This window comes from Arvicola amphibius, chromosome X (assembly GCF_903992535.2).
Source record: "Arvicola amphibius chromosome X, mArvAmp1.2, whole genome shotgun sequence".
NCBI lineage: Eukaryota > Metazoa > Chordata > Mammalia > Rodentia > Cricetidae > Arvicola > Arvicola amphibius.
In genome coordinates, this window is record NC_052065.1 from 115,887,822 (window position 1) to 115,903,717 (window position 15,896).

The 15,896-nt window shown below is 39.0% G+C and overlaps 1 protein-coding gene across 1 annotated transcript; it reads right to left on the bottom strand.

Annotated features, from left to right (window-relative positions):
* Positions 1–4,700: 4,700 nt before the first annotated feature.
* Positions 4,701–5,654, bottom strand: LOC119804531 (olfactory receptor 10A5-like). Its single transcript, XM_038315921.1, has one exon. The coding sequence runs from the start codon at positions 5,637–5,639 to the stop codon at positions 4,701–4,703; it is 939 nt and encodes a 312-aa protein (XP_038171849.1). The 5' UTR covers positions 5,640–5,654.
* Between the last annotated feature and the right edge of the window lie 10,242 nt (positions 5,655–15,896).

Sequence of the window (15,896 nt, forward strand, 5' to 3'; positions counted from 1 at the left end):
CCTTGTTACTGAAGAGAGCATATACCACCATCAACTCAGGATTGATGGCTTTGTGTTAATGTCCCAAGGAAATAGAAATACATCCCCTGGGAGAACCCCATTTTCTCCTGGGATGATGGCTGAAATGGAATCCTGTTTCTGACGTTAACTCTAAGAGACAAGTATTTGAATAACAAAAGTTCGCATTCATGGTGCTGGTACATTACAGCTTTAAAAAATACTTTGAACTTGCTAATTCTGACTAGTTGTTCAATGAATTATGCTCAGTATGTGCCATGTACCATACTAATTGTTTTATGTGTCTTTTCGTCAATTTCTTTGAGGTAATAGTCTTGAATAAGTTAGCAGCAAATGCTCAGATTTTGGTTTAAAATTCAGCACTAAACCCGAGTCTAACATAGAGACCAATATCAAACGCTTCAATAACTCAAGACATAGGATTAGAAAAATATTATAGGGTCCTCTAACTGGTACACAAGAATTAAAGTAAGCACCCCTCCCCATCCCAAACTCTTCTTACACATTTTTCAAGATTGTGTGGCAGTGACCTTTAGTTAGTCCAAGCTATGATTACAAAATATATGAAAGATAAAGAACAACACAAATGTCATAATTTCTAAAATAGTCATCCTTGAGGTTCCATTTATGCTGCCCAAAGGGAAGTTGTTACTCAATATCTGGAATCATGGCCAAGGCCAAATTGGCAACATGCTTTAAACTCTCAGGAAAAAAAAAACCTTCAAAGTCTACTAACCAGTTCAACACTAGCTGGCATTGGCATCAAAATGATTGCTCTTTCAAGTCATTGCCAAAAAAATTTGACTATTGCTTACAGCAAAAGATCACTATCAAATGTTGTATGAAATGAACTTACAAGTAAGATACTTTACATGCTAAGAGATGCTTGCTACGGGATGAATGTTATGGAGAACAGTAAATGAGACTGCTCCAAAAATGTTTAGTGACAGTGTCCATGATAATGTGTCAGTTGGTCATCTAGTCCTCCACAAGAATGACGGCAATATTGAAAATGTCAAAGATTTGCTTCATTAATTATCTTTATGCCTTGGAGCTGTAAGAGTGGTGGTGGATGAACCCAGTTTGGTTGAAGAAAGCTGAGTTGCTTTGGAAGAAACCCAAAATACAAATGAACTTTTGGTAAAGATGTCAATGCACTTTGAGTGATGAATGAAAACAGGGAAGATAAGACATCTGTTTTGAACTTTCAGGGGAATCTCGTCAGAACAAGGTCTTTTGGAACAGACATGTAACCAGGCTGACAAATGGCTTATGTAGTATGATAAAGGAGTAAATATGCTAGACTCTTAAAAGATGAATGCCTGCATGCTAGATACCCCCAATCAGGGGTGGAACTCAAATAGAGATGAAGATAATGAAGTTGTGTTCTTTTATTGCTATTTTTTTACTTGTTGATTAACTGTCACTGTAATCTCAAAAATAAGAAGTGAAGCTCGTAGAACAGACATTTTGAAGTACTGGAGGAATTGTGTGATTGAATCCTTCACTAAAAAGTTTGACACAACTTTTGACATTTTGGTTTTACTGATGCCACCTAATAATCCTTGGGGTTTCAGCTCTGTCATCAGCTTTTGGGAACAAATATAGTTCTGAAAATTAGGAATTCATGTTTCCTGGCTTTATGATTAGATTACTTAATTTCCTACGACTTCCATCTAGAACCGCTTCTCTTACTTGGTTCTTCAATAGGTATTTCAGTGTTCCTAAAAATAGGATTCTGAGTTATACGTATTTTAGTATATAAATTCTGGCGACTGTGATACACAATCCATCCTCTTACTTTAATATGACCATGAAACCAAGTTTATGTAAGGTGTGTTAAAGCAAACCTTGACCAGCCAAGAGAATATTAAGAACTGAGACTATATACCTACATTCCATTTGGATGCTTATTCATATTTGCACTGGCAATGGTTTTGGACTACAGATGAAGGTAGAGGTGGGAAATAAATTTGAGAAGCCTACAGAGACTTAAAAGAGAAAAATGGGAAATAAGTTATAATTTTGCCATCTTGAATAACCTGCAGAAATGGACTATGTATAATTTATCTGTAACTACAATTAACTTCTGTACTGCAATCCATTTGGTGGAGTACATGACACCTGCCTAACTCTCAGAAATAGTCTTTTACTTGAATATGGTCACCAAAAGACTCCTGAGAACAGTTCTGCTTTTGCCTGTCTACATGGACAGCTTTATACAGAGAAGTAGTATGACCAAGGCTGTAGTATAAACAGAGGTATTATTGGCACTCTTCACTCTTCCACTAGACCAAGCTCGGAGCCTATTTTACTTCTTATTCCAGGTTTGCTCAGTCTAGATCTCTCTCTCTCTCTCTCTCTCTCTCTCTCTCTCTCTCTCTCTCTCTCTCTCTCTCCTTTCTTCACTGAACAGATGCTGAAGTACCAACAAACCATCTGGCCCAAAGAGTGAGGGTTAACATACAAATTGGAACTGTAGCTCTTCTAATGTAGTATGACAGTTTGTACTGATCAGGTTAATGGGGGATAATTTCTCATTGGCTTGTACAGAGACATGAAAATTTGATCTGATTTACTATTAATTACTCTGTCCAACCATGAACATAATGTTTCACTAAATAGAGAAAAAAACTATTCACATTGCATAGGCAAGAGCATCAACAAGAGCACTTGGGTACAGCATAGAAGCTTTACTACCAGTGGGAGCAGGAGCCACACTTTGATATGCTTCTTAGTTTTAGGGCTAGGCTATCTTGCAGCATATGCAATCTTCCAGTTCTGGACAGAATCACACACATTTGTAGAGTGACTGACAGTGGATCCTAGAGTATGCTGTGGTGTGGGAAACAGAGTGGATTGAACTGACCCACAGGGGGATTAAATAATCATATCTTGAGTGGTACCAATGTAATGCTTTATCAAACAAGTGAAATGACTTTAGTTAGTTTTTTTTTTTGGTTTTTTATTAACAAATATTTATTGAACAAATCATTCCGTGTTGAGTGCTGTGCTTGTTGGTAGAGTTTTAGAAGAAAAATTGAACTCACATGAATCATGCCTTGGTGAAATTTATGATGCAGATAGAAGATACACACACGTGTGTGTGTTTATATATACACATATTGCATTCATATAGCTATTTAATTGTAGTGAAAACCAGGATGCTCTAAAGGCATATATACAAAGACTGGGCAGCACCCAATTGATTGTCCAAATTACAAGAGGCATGCAGCCGGACACAATAGAGCATACTTACAATCCCAACACTTTGGAGATAGAGGAGTGAGCATTGCTGCGAGTTTTAGAGCAATGCAGACTACATGATACCATATCTCATTTTTAAAAGGAAAGAACGGAAAAATAAAGAAAAGCAACAGAGAGAAGGAAGGAGACAAATAATGTAATGTGTGAAAGTTCCAAGGAGGCAAGTGGGTTTGAGGAACATCACACCAGGGAGGCAGGAATTTGAAGAGCAAGAAATGAAAAAAGCTGAGATTTTAGCTGAAATTATGCATTCTTTGGCCAGGAGTGGGAAGAAGATAGGCTACCTGGTTGGAGATCTTGTAACAGGTGTCTGCTATTCACTTCCATGGAACATTTAGGCTTTGTCCTAAGGGCAAAGGGAAGCTGTTAAAGATTTCTAGGTGTAGTTGATGTGGGCACAGTAGATATTTTTAATCTTTCCTAATGACAAGCACACTAGACAAATTCTTCAACTGTATTCAGAGCCACTCCTAAGTGGCGGGAGCAGATGAGGCATTTCCACTGTGCATCTGAGCAGAAGGCAGAACCCCTGAGAGGCTGAACAGTAATTACACTTCTACTCTAGATCCAGGTTTTAACCACAAGGAGTGTGTTCTGAAGGCTCTATTTCATAATTGAGGGTAATTACAAGAAGTTAAAACTAGATTAGAGACAATTAGGCCCTATACAACAGGGAGCTCTGTGGGTGGTCGGGAAGGGAGTAGGAAGATCCAGCTGGGGAAGTGTTTCCCAAACTGCTTGGCATTCTTGGACTCATTTTGTAAGTGGAGGTTTGGGGATAGCTATCTGTGCTTCTGGTTTCCCTCAAGGTAGCACCAGAAATTAGATTTAAGCCACACATATGCACATGTAACTGATAGCCAATCAAGATTACCTTGTCTTCAAGCCAGAGGACTTCATAGGCCAGATAACAAAATTGGAAAGAAGTGGCAAAGATAGATAGGTGATGAAATTTATTGCTCTTCAACTAAAGAGGCCCTATTGGAACAGCTTCATGTTTTCCTCACTCTGGTGAGATGTTATGGGGGAGATGTAGCAAGTATGGATACTTCTTGCCTTTGAGTCTATTTTGGAAGTTTGGTGTGGCTGTTGCAAAAAAAAAATAAAGGATTTTTATATCTTGGTTCTTATGAATGATCAAGTTTGTTGTTTCTAATTTCCTCTTAAAAGGAACCAATATGGTAGAGTAGCCTGGTGGAAACACATCTATCTGGATCAATTTACTCTTTCTGTTCAGGGACTCACCGGAAGCATTAGAGTGTAAAAACTGAAGGGAGAGCCCCTCCCCCTGCTTGTGATTTCCTGGAAGAAGGGACAAGTGGTTGCTTGAAATGCTAAGTTGCCGATCAAGTATCTGACCCTATTTAGAGAAGTGCAAGCTGCTGAGGAAAGGACTCTGGGGACGGAGCAAGCCATTAGGTCTTCGCGGCGTGCTTCCACTCGCTCAGAAGTCTCTGCACTGCCCTTTTCACGTCCTTGTTTCTTAGGCTGTACACAATGGGATTGACCATGGGGGTGACCACGGTGTAGAGCAGTGAGAAGGCTTTGTTTAGGGCAGTGACCTGTGTCGCTGTGGGGATAGCATACACTGTTCCCAGAGTTCCATAGTACAGAGTGACGACGATGAGGTGGGAGGAGCACGTAGAAAAAGCTTTCTGTTTTCCAGCAGCTGATGGTATCCTGAGGACAGCAACCACAATGTTTGTATAGGAGGCTACAGTAAGCAGGAAGGGCACCATGGTGACAAAGGAGGCCATGAGGAAAGTTGCTTTTTCTACTTCCTCAGGATCTGAGCAAGCTAGCTTCAGCACTGGGGCAAGGTCACAAAAGAAATGATCAATCTCATTGGATGCACAAAACTGAAGTTGGAAAGTCATAGTGACGGTGACAACAGGAGTTATAAAGCCACCCAGCCAAGATCCGCCTGCAAGCAAGATACATGTGTGGAGGCTCATGAGAGAAGGGTACTGAAGTGGGCTGCATATAGCAAGGTATCGGTCATAAGACATCGCTGCCAGGAGAAAGCACTCAGCTACTGCCATGGAGCCAAAGAAATAAAACTGAGCCACACATCCCGCAAAAGAAATTGCCTCCTGAGCAGAGAGAAGGGTCTTCAGCATCTTAGGAGCAATGGAGGTTGTATACCAGATCTCAAGGAAGGAGAAATTGGACAGGAAGAAGTACATGGGAGTTTGGAGGCTGCGGTCACTGGAAGTGACTGTAAGGATAAGAATATTCCCCAGTAAGGTCATTATATAGATTCCAAGAAATGTTCCAAAAAGGAAAAACTGTAAGCCATGGAGGCTTCCAAATCCCAGAAGGAGAAATTCTTTTACCATGGTCAGATTACCCATATCTAGGCGATCCAGGCTCAGGATCTGAAGAGAAGAAGTATAGGCAGCTGGTAAAAGAGCAAACACTACTGAAAGGAAGCAGGAGCACATGAAATACTTGTTCATAAATTACTGTCTGGTCTCCCCTAGAAGGTACTTTGTAAATGTTCTACGAGGTGTACTTACCTAGTAGCTGCGGCATTCCTTCATTTTCTCCTTGCTTTGATGAAAGAATTGACACAAATGATCAAAAAGAAGAGAGGCTTATTTTGGCTCACCGCTTGAGGGATGCAGATGTTTGGGATGGAGAAAGCACAGCAGCAGGCTACTCTATGGTGGCCTGAACATGTGACTGGGATGCCTCTCCTCACATTCAGTGGACTAGGAAACAGAAATGTGATAGGAAGCTAAGGCTACATTATAAAATGGAAGGTCTGCTTTAAGTTGCAGACTTTCTCCCAAGAGCCTCCACTTCCTAAAGTTTCCACAACCTCCCCACACAGTGACATGAGCTAGGAATTCAGTGAAAAAACACATAAATTTATGAGGGACATTTCCCATTTAAATCGTAATGGTTGGAAAGGGATCACAAGTTAAGTGTCCCTTAGGAGAGAGTGGCTCCAATGATTTTCTTCCCCACTTATTTCTTTGACATAACTGGTGGTAAATCTACCTTTGAGAGTCACGCAGCAGGAAGCAAATACTATATATAGGTGACACTGAGCAGACGCTTCCCTTTTTGTCCTCTACCTCATTTATTACAAATTATCCTGTGATAATGTAAACAATTTCAACATTAATGATTGACTTTTAAGATAGAGCACTTATTGATTTATACCACTAAAGAATACAGGAAAGAATTTCAAGCATCTGAAATCCATTTGATTCTTTCCTTTCATGTTGATTTTTCTATTGATACACAGTTTTTATTACCAAGTACAATATGTATCTTAAAACAACTTATTTTATTTTTATTTTATTCTTTTCTCACATATTATATCCTGACTGCAGTTTGCCCTCCCTCCTCTCTCCCAATCTCCCCCTCCCCTCTGCTCCAGATCCACCCCCCACCCAGCCTCCAGTCAGAAAAGAACAGGCCTCCCAGGGACATCCACCCAGTATGGCTTAGCATACAATAACATTTTCTTATGTGTTAAGGAAAAAAATACGTTTCTAATGTGATTTGGATAATGCTGGACTGTAAATTATGTTACTTCTTTGTAGTGACAGTAAATCAAATGTCAATATAAACTCAAGTATGCTGGGAAAAAAGAACGCACTCATGTCACTTGCAGAAAAAAAAATGGGTTGAATTGGAGATTCTCGGGTTAAGCAAAATAAATCAGATTCAGAAAGGCAAAAAAAAAAAACAAAAACAAAAACAAAAACCAGGAGCATACCATCAGATGATGGACAGCTGGACAAGGCAAGCCAGTAGGAGCAAAAAGAGGCAAAAGAATCAGAAGCAACCTCTGCTTCTCTCTTAGGAATCCCGCAAGAACATCAGGCTACTCGGCCATCACATACGCGGCTCCCCTTAGCTTAGTGTTACCTGACTTTCTGAAACAGTATTTAAGACTCAATAGCAGACTGGTGAGTCCCAAATAATAGCAAGTCAGACAACTCTTTGCTGCTGGAACTCCCCCATCCCCAAATCAGGGTTGATTTCACTAACATCACTGGAGGGAAGAGGGGATTCAGACTTATTTGATCTCAAATTACCTATAAGACAACTTAAGAGTTTCTGCCAGGCTCTGTGGATGTGTAGCTGATTGTGTCCATGGCATCAAATTCCTATGGAAATTGGGGGGGAGGGAAATGTATGTAAAGTTATTCACTTGAAATGTTAGAGAAAAATAATGTTCCATCCTTCATAAATGAAAATGACATTCATGACTCACAAGCAGTAGGATGTGCATTTAAGAGGTTTCTTTCCCTGCCCCCATCCCCAGCAGGAGGGATGGGTTAGCAGTGAGTCTTGGATACAGCTTATCCTTCCCCACTTACCTCCTCATGGTGCTCAGAGACCCACATTTGTGAAGTGCCTATCTGATCTTAGTCCTGGCCCATGATAGGATTAGAAATTAGTCTGTGCTGTGTCATAAATAAGATGATCTGAAACTAGAGGTGGGGGCCTGATTCCATCAGTGTTCAAAGTTGAAGCCCCCGTCTATAACCAGGAACTAGGGAGCAGCCATCTTTTCTGCTTTGTTTTGGGCAATTACGCTGTTTCCGGAAAAGGTTACAGATAACTCATTTTTTTTTTGCATGTGAAATCTTTGTTTAACTGTACTCAGCAAGTTGGTTATTCAAAGGAATCTTATTTATGAAATATAAAGGAATTTTTCATAATCTACCCTTTCTACCAATCCAGATGTTAGTGTATTAGGGTTATGCTAAGGAAGAGTCACCTATAATAGAGGAATATAGGACACTGGAACTGCTTGAGGTAGAATTGACAGTGATTACAGTGTATAAAGAAAATCAATCAGCAGCTAGGGTTGTCCCTGGAGGTGACAGCTGCCTCCTAATTGGGGAATTAAACTGAGTGTCCTCTTACCATTTTACTTTGCCTTCAGAGACTGTCAGCCTGCATTCAAAACCAACATTAACATCATTAGATTTTACCATTCGCTCCCAAGTCTCATTAATTAGTAATGGAATAAACTTGATTTTTTTTTCCCTTTAGCTTACAAGCGTCTTCTTTGGTGTGTCCAAATGCAAAGGCTCATAGCCTCCCTAAATCCACTCTTTTATTGCACTGAAGAGAGATTAATATAGATGCCAAAGAGAAGCTCAGCACTTTCACTGTGTTTCATTCTCTCAACCACACATCTTTGGACACATACTATGTATCATATTATTGAACTGGTATGCACTAGGGAAGAAACCGAAAGCAAAGACAACATGGTACCAGTGTTTATTAAGGTTATAATTTAGCAGTAAAAGGAGGCATTCAACCAAGTGGTTCTCAACCTTCCTAGTGCTGCACACCTTTAATACAGTTCCTCATACTGTGGTGATCATAAAATTATTTTCATTGCTACTTCATAGCAGTAATTTGCTACTGTTATGAATCATAATGTAATTTTCTGGAGATAGACGTTTGCAAAAGGGGTCGTGACCCACCAGTTAAGAACCACTGCATTAAACAGATGAAATTCTGGCAAATAAATGTAAAACTGTCACTGGGATAAGTGATTTGAGGGAGACATATAAGACCTTGATACACAGAATAATGTGCAGGAAGAGGTGACAGTTTGTGTGACATGATTAAAGAAGGTACAGCTGAGGCGGAAGTTACGTCTTTATGCTGAGATCAGATGTGTAAGGCATAGTGAGATATGTGAGAACTGTAGTCAGCAAAGTGGTGACTAGCTGATATGCTAGTCCACGCAAGAAATGGCAGGTAAGCACAAGCTGGAATGGGGTAAGATGAGCAACTTTAGCGCTTTTGTACGGCACCAACAAGATATCCTCGTACTTCCTTATATGTAATTTACTAAAAGGTTAATTTTGAAAAAAAAAGTACTGCAAATATATCAGGAGCAGGCACGAAGTACAAGGAGGAAATGAGAATGAAACTCGAGAGTTAGCAGTAGCAACTGCATGGATAAGCATGGATAAGCATGTCTTTTTCAAGATAGGAAAATCAACTGTGAGAAGGTATTTTCTTTTCTCCCCCCCTTAGTATCTCTCTCTCTCTCTCTCTCTCTCTCTCTCTCTCTCTCTCTCTCTCTCTCTCCCTCTCCCTCTCCCTCTCCCTCTCCCTCTCCCTCTCCCTCTCCCTCTCCCTCTCTCTCTCTGTCTGTCTCTCTCCTGCTCCAATCAGGTCTACTGGTTTCGGATCCATTTCTGAGACGCCAGTCTCTACTCTCATATTGGTCAGTCACTTAGTGATAGACAGAGCTCTAGCTCTGAGAGATAGGGCCTCTCAGAGTGACTAAAACACAGGCTCTTAAGCAAATGCATCGCAAATTATTGTCCTTGTTTCCAAAAACAACCAGAGAAGAGAACGGATAGGTCAGTGTAACCTTTATTCACCCTGCAGAAATTGCTCAAAGCCCAGGGTTAGCAACTGAATATTAGGAGCAATCTTGCACATGATGTACAAGAGAGCTCAATTTGATGGGGTTTGTCAAATACCTTCAATGCGAGCACTCTCCTCCAGCCATCATTAAGAACGACCCAATTACACAGAACATCCAATTACCTGTTTTTCCCCCAAAAGTCATATTTTATTTCATTTTACTCTTACATAAAAGAGGTAGATGACAATGGAATAGATTCAGTCAAGGAAACAATTCTCAGGGGTCACCTTGGGTCCAGAATGCTTTTAGTCTTATTCTTTCTCTCTTCTTCATGTTCATTTATAGTTATGACCATTAAGAATGGATGAAAATGATGGTCAGAGGTTCTAAAAGATCTACAATTAGTAGAGTGATTTAAGTGTATAATTATCCCTGATTTACTAAGTGGGAACAGTGGGTTCAGCTTTCTTATAGAACCATTAAGTAAATGCAATGGAAAACAGCTTTGTTCTTAGCTTCCAGTTACACAGGAAAGCTAATTAATAATGTCTTCTGAACCTCTTCCCTTGGCATTTTCCTTAATCAAGATTCATCTCAGTATTCGTATTCCTACGCCATTATAATCATCAAAAGGTAAAACTGTTTGGAAGACAATATTAAACTTCCCAAATTCACATCTACCACCATGGAGTCATGATTGTATTAGTACAATCATAAAATCAAAGTGCAGAAACTTCCGTAAGGAATGAATGACTGTGTGCAGCCCAAAGGCATTACAATCTTCGAGGACCAATTCAGGAGACCCTTTTGGAAAGGAAGGTGGTGAGATGGAATTTGAAGAACAACCAAAGGTTGGCTGATGGAATGAAAGTGTATAATTACTTTTAGACTCTAGTCTTCCTTCCTCCAAACCCCACTTCGACATATTAAGATAGAATGTAAGCTTGACGTGCTGTTAGGTATATATTCTACTCACAGTGTCAATGGCTTATATCAGGGGCATTTTGTTCGATGCTAGAGATCAGGGTAGCACTGGCAAGTAGATAAAGTTCATTTTTTGCAGCTTAATCCTCATTATTTAGGTCAGCTTTTGTTCCAAATACATATTAACCTTTTCCCTAAAGGGACACCTGAGAGAGAGAAAAGCTGGAGAATTATCTACAGCCAGAATCTTCGCAAGCGCAATGAAAAGGTCCTCGACTGGTATCGCACTAGTTTCCCTATTGCAGAGGGAAGTTGGTTACTTTGTTTAACTCTCAAAACAAATGTTTTTCTTGAATAATTCAACTTTGTACCACACAGTAGAACATTTTGGAAAAAGGTTTCCTTTTTTCCCTTTGAAAACAGCTTTAAATATTATAGGCAGCTCAATTTTTAAAGAAATTGCACATTAATGCTAGAAATACCCTGGTGTCCACGGGAATGATTCTGTTATTTGTATTTTTGTACCTTGAGATGTAGAGCCAGAGATTGCTGAGATGCTTTAGACAAACATTATTGAGACCCAGAAACAGACTGGGAGATCAGCATTATTGAGACTTGGAGACAGATATTTCTAATTCAACTACATTCTTTAGTGCCAAATATTTTTCCTGTTCTATTCCATTTGTCAACATGACAGACAATGAAGCGAGCTAGAAAAATGTCTCGGACCAAATGATATGTGATGCGTCATTATGTGACATAGCTGTAGCCTAAATCTGAAAATAGCAAAAATTATCTGGGTAAGTTGTGTAAGATACAGGAGTGGGAAGAGAGGAAACTCTAATCAAAGTTTATTGTGTCAAAAGATCTATTTTCAGTTTTAAAAAGAAAAATAGCATAAAAAACATGCTTTTACATTTGGTTGCAACTATCAAGATAATACACATAAAAATGTAGGGAGTCTTCATCATTTCGTAAAACCTGAGATATCTATATCTAAATCTCTCTATATATGATATCAAATATTGATTCTAACCATGTATATGAGTTTGTAGCAAAAGATCTGAAACCAATGAATTTCAGAAAACCTGCTGTAGTAATCCTAAGGAGGAAAGTGACAAAATGAAGCTTTAATGAGTTTGCTTTTTAACCAGTAGCATTTTTTAAATTGGTTTCTTTTGTTCCTCTTGCCCTGAGGGGAAAGAAAGTGCATTTGATAGACTTCCTATACTTATTCCACTGACTTATATGGCAGGGAACTGACAGGTCCTAATCCATCACTCTAATATGTACATGATCAGATCCTCGTGATTGTAGGTATCTGAGTAGGACGGATATTTTTCTTGCATCTTTTAGTCTTCACTCTGATATTTATTTGACTTGGGTGATGTAGAAAACTCAGTTTATTTCTGCTACATCCTCTACTCTATAACATTTGAGGATTCTACCCATCACTACTCAAAGTTTTTTATTTGAAGATTCTTGTTTCTAGGTTCTTATTCCCTCTGTGACAAATGCTAAGCTGCTACCACACTCACACCGACATGGGGTCTTTTCTCCATGTTAGGGCAGTGGTTCTCTACCTTCCTAATGCTGCGACCCTTTAATACAGTTCCTCATGTTGTGCTGACCCCCAACCATAAAATTATTTTCACTGCTACTTTACAACTGTAATTTTGCTACTGGTATGAATCTTAATATAAATATCTATATTTTCCAATGGTCTCAGGTGACCCCTGTGAAAGGGACATTCGACTCCCAAAGAGGTTACATCCTACAGGATGAGGACTGTTATGTTAGAGCATTTGTTGTGTCACAGAGGAACCGTAGCTAAGTGCATAAGCTTTCGTGTCAGGCAGAACTGAGTCTGAGTTCTGGCTCCATTGCATGCTATCTGTTTGACTTGGGGCAACTAACTTAATAGCTTGCGGTGTCAATTTTTAATGTATAAAAATGAAGAATAGGAATAATAATTAAATGACCTCATAGGCATGCATGCATTTTCTATAAAGTCATGAAATAATCTCTACACAATGATGACACAACCCATCAGCAGCTCCACTATACTTTGACTGGTAGGTGATTACTCCAAAGTTGTTTTGTGTGTCATCTCACTTTGTGTTCTCCTGTCTCCCTTCATTGAACTAGTGCAAGAATGGAATGTCCTATGCATTTTCAGTAACTGCTGATGGGACTTGTACATATCCCAGTTCAAATATGGAATTTTCATTTTAGCCCCTGTCATCAGAAACCTAGATATATGTTTCTTACCTTGATTGTCTTCTTTTCCTCCACTCCAGAAGACTGGTCACCATGACCTCCTCATTTAGATGATTCATTCTAACATAAAAACAGGCTCCACCTTCTAGGGCATTCTGAGTCTGTCTGCTGCTCCAATGGCTCAAATTAATATCCTCCTGGAACTTCCTCCCATTAGAGATTCAGGTCCTGCCTGTTTGTTTAATATGTTGTACTCATGAAAATCAATCTCCCTTAAGCCTCTTTCCCAGGGGTAATATTTCCCCACTTAACTGGGAAAGTTAAATGAAATGGTAGATTATCTTGCACCAGCAAATGCCTCACTAAACCTTGAATTCTGAACTTGGTGAGTTCAGAGGAGCCAACTGTAAGCAAGATTTTAAGGGTCATTCTTCACCTCTTCAAGGGAGCTGAGCATGCTGCATATAAATCAATACTGATGATTCTAAATGACTGGTGACTATTCATTAAAGTACTCTTTGACAGCCTTTTTCAAAGCTGTCAATTCAAGTTATCGAATCCACTCAAGAGGAAAATAACTGTGTTATGCAGACAGAGAAATTTACTGAGTGCTTGATGCATGTACATCTCACCATAGGTGCAATTTGAATTAGATATTAAAAATTTCACTAAAAGTATATTATTTTAAACTTTGGTAGAACTATATCCCAAAGTCAAATGTGTTCAGAAAAACCACTTATTTATTTATTTATTTATTTATTTATTTATCCCTCCCCTCCTCCCAGTCCCCCCACACATACACACTTCTGTTCTTCCCCTGATCCACTCCTCCTCCATTTACCTTTCTTATCTAAAAGAAGTCTTGGTGGAATTTTGGAGAAGTAAGAAATACTTTTTAAGATTGCTATTAGTCTGGATCCTAAGTCTGTCTTATAAATTTAAATTTTCAAAATTTTCATAAAGTGGGTCATCTCTGTCATTTAAATTGACCATTATTCACAAACATCATAGTCTGTAAGTGTGGGACTCTGATTTTTCTAGGATTCAGATAGAATCATGGATGCTCTTATGTCCTTAATGTTGAGACAGTGTCAAAGAGCACACTTCTGTTTCCTGCTCAGCACAGTTATCTTTCTCTAAGGTAGGCATTAGGAACCAAAGATGCTTTCATTTTTCCTAGAATACTCCACAGGACAGTAACAGGTACATGTTAGGACTTTTCCTGTATCTTTATTTCTTAGGATAAAAAGAAAAAATTAATGTGGAGGTGGCTACATGGTACAAAATCTAGATAATAGGTTTAAGTTCTCACAAATGCTGTCTGTACATAAGACTTGTATCAGGGGAGACTGGACAGTTGAACAAAGTGTTCTGAAATCTGTTGATGAGGGTGTATTGCAGATTGCAGGAGGCCCTGTGAACTTTCATTTGATACCAGAATCTATTAGGAAGGCCCCATGCCCATCATTTAAGTGTTAAAAGAAAGGATTCTTCTGGAAAACAGATATTGATTTGCACAGTAGTGGTAGAGGAATGGAGAGGGTACATACTGTGACATCAGAAAGAACCCATGAAATCCCAGTCTGTCTCCTTAATAGATGGATGGCCTTGTACAAATTTCTTAAGTTCAGTGGAGAACATCTACTTCATGCTCAAAATTTAAACAATATAAGCTATCATTAGGTTTCCGTGCAGTTTAAATGGTAGTGCCATATACACAAAGTCCATATTAAATAGATATACAATAAAAATTAATTTTTCCTTCCATGCCTTATGTTTCTTTGATGAAAACTTGGGGAAACTACCATGGGCCTCGTTCATTACAAAGAAAGGCACATGGAATGTTAATAATAGAGACTGGGAGTTTAAGAGAAGCACAATTTTGTGTCAAAGTTCATAGAAGACTCAATTACTAGGTAGCACATTTCGTGGGGGCAAAAAGCTGACCATAACTCACATGATTTACAGAACAATGGAAATTTCATAGAACACAAGTCAAGCTTAACGATGATCTTACTTGGACATATTTTGTCCTTCACAGGACTTACTTAAGAGCTGCAAAGAAAAGACATTTTGAAAATTGGATGATTGGTTCTCAAAGTTTACTGGTAGACTAAAAGCAAAGTTTGGACTAGGCAATCTTTGATTGTTGAAGAATGCCATCGATGTAGAGTGGTGGCTGGGACCTGGGTAGGCAAGTAATTGCCGTTACATAAAGTACTCTAATTTCCTGCTCTGTATTTTTATCACAGATTCTAGATGGTGAATTGAATCATAAGTTTAATGAACCCCTCTTGTAAGAATTTGTAGTAGGTAGGAGGGTGGTTTTCATCAAAGCATAAGTGGAAAGGACAAAGGAACAAGATCTGAGGTTGTCATAGGAACCTCTTTCCCCTCAAGGGCCATCAGCAGGATTAAATAATGGTTTTGGTGCGTACTAGCAACACTAAGCATCATGGAGAAGGGTAAATCACAAGCTAGAAAAGAAGATGTGTGGGAGTATGAGACAAGAGAAGAAAGAGAAAAGGTGGTTGAGTGTTAGTGCTACCACTAGCAAGTTTAATCTCTCCACAGTTGGGGTTGGCCAAACTCAGAGCCCACTCCCTTTGTTCCACTTGAGTATGTAGTCTCCAGCTACTCAGCTGAATGATACACCAAGTAGTTATTTTGTACCATGGAAGGCACTGTGGGCAACACAAGAACACAATGGAGTATGAAGGAATATTGGGTGCATCATACAAGAAAATGGCTTTCCTATAAATCTGAGATGGACAGTGCAAAGTATTAGAATTGCAAGCAGCAGAGAAAGTTTTCTAGAGTAGAATTCTGGATGTAAAAGACTTCAGTATGTATGATAAAAGGAGTCATTCAAAACAGATAAGAAAACAAGACAGAACGATACTCTATTCTGTTTTATGTGTACTAGGTATCACGTTACAAACTCCAGGAAGCATTACCCTACATCACAAAAACGAGATCCCATTTTTTTTAAGTTGACTTTATAGATGAGGAATCTGAGGCCAGAGAGGCTAGGTAAAGTCCAATGTTACACAGATATGAAATATTAGATACTGGTTTCTACTCTGAGACTTTATGAGTCAAG

Coding starts and splice junctions, on each gene's coding strand:
- LOC119804531 (XM_038315921.1), bottom strand. CDS start 5,639: ATGGGTAATCTGACCATGGTAAAAGAATTTCTCCTTCTGGGATTTGGA.